The sequence below is a fragment of the Hakea prostrata genome, chromosome 5 (genome assembly GCF_041222555.1).
Source record: "Hakea prostrata isolate BN-2017 chromosome 5, UWA_Hpros_2, whole genome shotgun sequence".
NCBI classification, from domain to species: domain Eukaryota; kingdom Viridiplantae; phylum Streptophyta; class Magnoliopsida; order Proteales; family Proteaceae; genus Hakea; species Hakea prostrata.
Genome location: NC_142604.1, coordinates 21,588,790 through 21,593,756, shown reverse-complemented (window position 1 = coordinate 21,593,756; position 4,967 = coordinate 21,588,790). Strand labels below are relative to the sequence as shown.

At 38.2% G+C, this 4,967-nt stretch overlaps 1 protein-coding gene across 1 annotated transcript; it reads left to right on the top strand.

The window, feature by feature from the left end:
* Positions 1-3,202: 3,202 nt before the first annotated feature.
* Positions 3,203-4,568, top strand: LOC149015681 (Nucleotide-diphospho-sugar transferases superfamily protein). The gene has a single exon (XM_089155027.1). It carries the CDS (start codon positions 3,248-3,250, stop codon positions 4,244-4,246), a length of 999 nt encoding a protein of 332 aa, XP_089011153.1. The 5' UTR covers positions 3,203-3,247; the 3' UTR covers positions 4,247-4,568.
* Positions 4,569-4,967: the final 399 nt, after the last annotated feature.

Sequence of the window (4,967 nt, the reverse complement as noted above, 5' to 3'; positions counted from 1 at the left end):
AAATTATGAGGGAAGCTTATGTAGATGATATTATTATGTTTGATAACAATGCCTTTGTTACTTCTCAGGTTAAATTTTATCTTCATCAGCATTTTCAGAAGAAAAAAATGGTTGATCTCCAGCATTTCTTTGGCATTGAAGTGTTTTATAGCAAAAAAGGTATTAAACATATCACAAAGTAAATATGCTCTTCATGATTCTAGTAAACATGAGGATTTTACTAATGTACATTAGTACAGAAGATTTATTGTGTTTCCAAGAGCTGATTGAGATGGTGCTAATGATGATCATCATTCTACTGCTGGTTGTTGCACTTCTTTTGGTGGCAAGTTACCTGGAAAAATAAATAATAAACCATAGTTCTTGATCCAATGCAAAGGCTGAGTACTGGACAGTGGCACACACTACAGCAGAATTACTGTTGTAAACTCATTGCTTTAGAAGTTAGGAATTTATATCTCTCAATCAGTGAAACCTTTTGTGATAGCTAGGTTGCTAGTTACACTGCAAGCAAGCCAGTACTTCAAGAAAAGACTAAGCATATTAAAGTTGATTGTCATTTTGTTCGTGGTGTTTTATGGAGAAACTGGTCCCAACTTCAGTTGTTTCCGAAGCCAACCAACTTTATGATGTTTTTACTAAACTAATATTTGGGTCTGCCTACAGAACTGTTCTGAGCTGGGTCCTGGTAACCCATATGCTCCAACTTGAGGAGGAATGTTGAAGACCCATTTAGATTTCTGGCTAGTTTATGTTTGAAGTCATTTCTATTTCTTTCTCGTACAAACCCTATTATAATTGGGAATCCCCCACCCTCTAGGTGTGCGTGTATATATATATAGCTAGTGTTATGACAGTTTCAATCAGTCTTAAGAGCTATCCTTCTTTTCTATTATCTCAGTTCTGTTTCTAGTCGTGCAATCCGTTATTAAAGTCAAAATATCTTCTTTGCACACATCAAGTTGATAATGGGAACTCCCCCCACCCCCCATCAAAAAAATATGAAAAACACAAAGAAAAGAAAAAAGTTGAAATTCACATGGATGTGATGCAGAAAGACCATCACTGGCTCAGAAAATGAGAAGGAAAAAAGGGTTCACACATCTAGATGGAACATGGGCTAAAACCTTAATGCAGTATGCAGTAAAAGACAGCAAAACTTATGAAGACAAGGAGCTAAACTTTAGATCTGGAATTTTGAATCCATGGTCCATCTTGGAACCGGGGGAAAAATTGTCTTGCTTTCTGATCACTCAATGAAGAATTCTTCCTAGACATCAGAAACTGCTGATGCATTACCACCTAAATTTGATTATAAGCTTATTGAATTTTAATAACCAGAATGCCAGAAAAAAGATTATGGATTCAAATCAATAAGCATTAGCAAATCTGATTACTTCACCATAAGTTTAAGGATGGACCTGGTTCAGGAAGCCTGGAAATAAGCCTCTAATCTATCTCCTTGAACCATCTGATTGGTAACTTGACCAATAGATCAAATATTTCTTCTTCTTTTTTTGGCAAAGTTAAAACATTTTTGGGACAAAATAGAACCAAGAAAGAAGTGCCACCACAAAGACAATATCTCCAAATTTTAATGGCCACTTCCAGACAAAGAAAAAAAGGAGGCATGAACTCAGTTTCCAATTAACTCAAGCTAATTTCTTGATTATCTCTACCTCCCATATCAGGTGAACAGCAACATGGTGCAAGTTGAAAGACAAACCATGCTCTTCCCTACTGAAGAATAAAGGAGAATAGAACACACCATGTTGTTTAATACCGGCAAGAGATCTTCTCCAATCAATCTATGCTTCAAAATATGGACATCTCCCATTTTGAATTACAGAGTCTCCACAAAGAAGAAGTAATCACCTGTCTTAAATTCTTTTATCCGACAATTGAACTGATTCACTAAGGTTTCATTTGGCTGACTTATAAGAGAGAGAAAATTTTCGAACTTAAAATAAAAACTTTCATAACCATTAGTATTTATTACTTTACGTGATTACATGACTAACTCTAAATCAGACCTTACCAAGTAAATAGAGATTGCACGTAAAATATATCATTACTAAATATGGTATGACACTTATGTAGCTTATGCAAATCACATGTTGTCATGATTACAGAAGTTTCTAACTTTCTTTTTCGTCCAAGTTCACTTCCCTTTCCTGTACTTTCCTTTACAACCACAGCAAGCCTAAAGGAAGATTTCAAATTTTGCAGAATAATCGAACCAAAGGAACAGAAAATTTCATATTTTTCCCTCCAGGATAAACTTCTTCTACCACACTAATGAAGCCTATGATGAAACGCCACAGCTGAACTACTAGGAGCCTGGAGTTTAGGGGGAGGGGGGAGCAAGGGAATTGATAATTAGCAACAAATACATTGCTTCTCGGAAACTAAGATATACAACTACTAAAATATGGTCATCTTATTGGAATTCGAAAATAAATATAACATAACATATTCAGTCGTTTGCTTCCGCATTACATCCATTGAGCAACTAAGTTACGAAAGAATGGTATTTGATAATTTAATGGTCCGCTCCATAGATAGACAGAGCGTCGTTACTTAATGTGGGGTAATTTCTACTGAACAAAGATAAGGAGGGAAAAGTAGCAAGGATGCCAAAACAATTAAGTAATATAACCAAAAGTTTAGTAATTTTAACCTGTTCTTGGCTCTTCTGGAGCGGCATGCAATGTGCTGGCATTAACGAACGACTCTGCACTGAACTTGAAAATCGAATTGCATTTATAAAATTGGGCTTTCTGAACACAATCGATGTCTCCATTAAAGCTGCAGAAAGAAAGATACAAATACAGCATCTATACTATAGCTAAGCTACACGAGTGGATTATGGATGGATATGCCAGAGAGGAGATAACTTACAAAATGCACTTGGTCTTCGATTTAATAACGAAAACGCCATCGACCATACAGTGATAAATGATATGGACATGTGGTGCGCAATACTAATGCACTTGGTCCTTGATTTAATAACGAAAATGCCATCAACGGACCCTACACTGTCTACTGTGATATATGATAATTATGATATAGACGTGTGGAGCGCAATACGCATTGCAAGGCGCAAGCTAATGGCTGATGTCATGTTTCCAAAGCGCACGTTAACCCTTCCTCAAGCCTTGCTAACTTGCTCACTTCCCCGTCTCCCTCTCCCTCTCCCTCTCCCTCTCTCGCTCTCTGTCCCCTGCAATCAGATTCTGACACAATAATGAGAAAATTTGTGGTGATTCTGTTTTTCTTCTCCATTCCACTCGTAGCTTTCTCTCGCCGATCTCTCTCCTCTGATCCATGCCTGAGAAAGTCAAGCTCCAAATTCCTAAGATCAGATCAGTTCACCGTTCTGATAAACGGTTACTCGGAATCACGCTTCCATCTCCTTCGTTCGATAGCAGCCAAGTACTCATCATGTCCGTCTGTAGCAGCAGTTCTCATTCTCTGGAGCAACCCAACCACCCCATCCGAAACCCTAACCCAATTAAGCATCAACATCACCAGCTCTTACTACATCGGCGCACCGATTTCCATCCTTCGACAATCTTCAGACAGTCTCAACTCTCGGTTTCTCCCCAGACCTTCTTTGATCAAAACCCAAGCCGTCGTGATCTGCGATGACGACGTTGAGATCGACGCCAAATCTATCGAATTCGCATTTAAGATCTGGAGTTCTCATCAAGACAATTTGATTGGTTTCTTTGCCAGATCGCATGATTTCGATCTTTCTCGACGGACTTGGATCTATACTGTTCATCCAGACAAATACTCCATAGTGCTTACGAAGTTCATGATCTTCAAAACTGATTATCTCTACAAGTACAGCTGCGAGTCCGAGATGCATGAGATGAGAAATGTGGTTGATCGAATGCGGAATTGCGAGGACATTTTGATGAACTTTGTTGTGGCTGATGCGACGAATTCTGGGCCGATTTTGATCGGAGCGGAGAAAGTAAGAGATTGGGGAGATGCGAGGAACGAAAGAAGAGAACCATCAGAGAAAGAGGAGGGGAAGGTGGTGCAAGAGGTAGGGTTGAGTAGCAGGAGAGGAGATCACAGGAAGAGAAGAGGGGAGTGTATAAGAGAGTTTCATAAGATTTGGGGAAGAATGCCTTTGAGATACAGTTATGGGAAGGTAGTTAATTCAGTCGGAGAACAGGGACTTTGTGAAAAGGGTGGGAAGTTGGTGTTCTGTGACGAGCAAGTTCTGGTTTGAAGTTGCCCTTTTTTTGTCTTAGCCTGAACCATGATTCGTCCTAGAATGCGTTTGATAACGCTTCTTTTTCAGAAAGAATAGTTTTTGGTGTTTTCATGCTTAGAAGATATTTTTAGAACAATTTTGAACCTTTGATAAATACATTCTAAAAATATTTCTTAAAGTTCTTTAAAATAAGAATATATTTGATAATAAGTATTGACAAGTACAAAAGTGAAGTGACATTATCAATGTACTACACATCACCAATAATCCAGCATTCTCCATAGACATCAACCAAGTGGCAACTCCCAACTTAAGCAATTTTAAGTCACCTTGTGAATAAGCAATTTCATGACCCACCATCTCTTTAAGGCATTTCTTCGAACAGTTCCTCTTGCATTCTTTCGACAATCACATTTTCCTTAAGCTGCAGTGCCTTGGTTGAGAAGAAGGGTTGGTGGGCTAGGATGAAGAGTTCAAGATGGGATTCAACTTTCCAAACTTCAACAGTTACAAGATTAGATTAGTAAAATACCAAACCTATGTGAAAAATTCCAGAGACTCTTGTTAGTGACCTTTAATCCGAGTCTATATTTGAAGGTGTTTTGATTGTTATCATCAAAATTCCAACGGCTATATTGCCCAAACGGCTCACCATCTCAGTCAGAATTTGACTATTTTCTAACCACTATGACTTAAACCTAGGGACTTCTTGGCTCCCTATTTAAACAAAAATCCC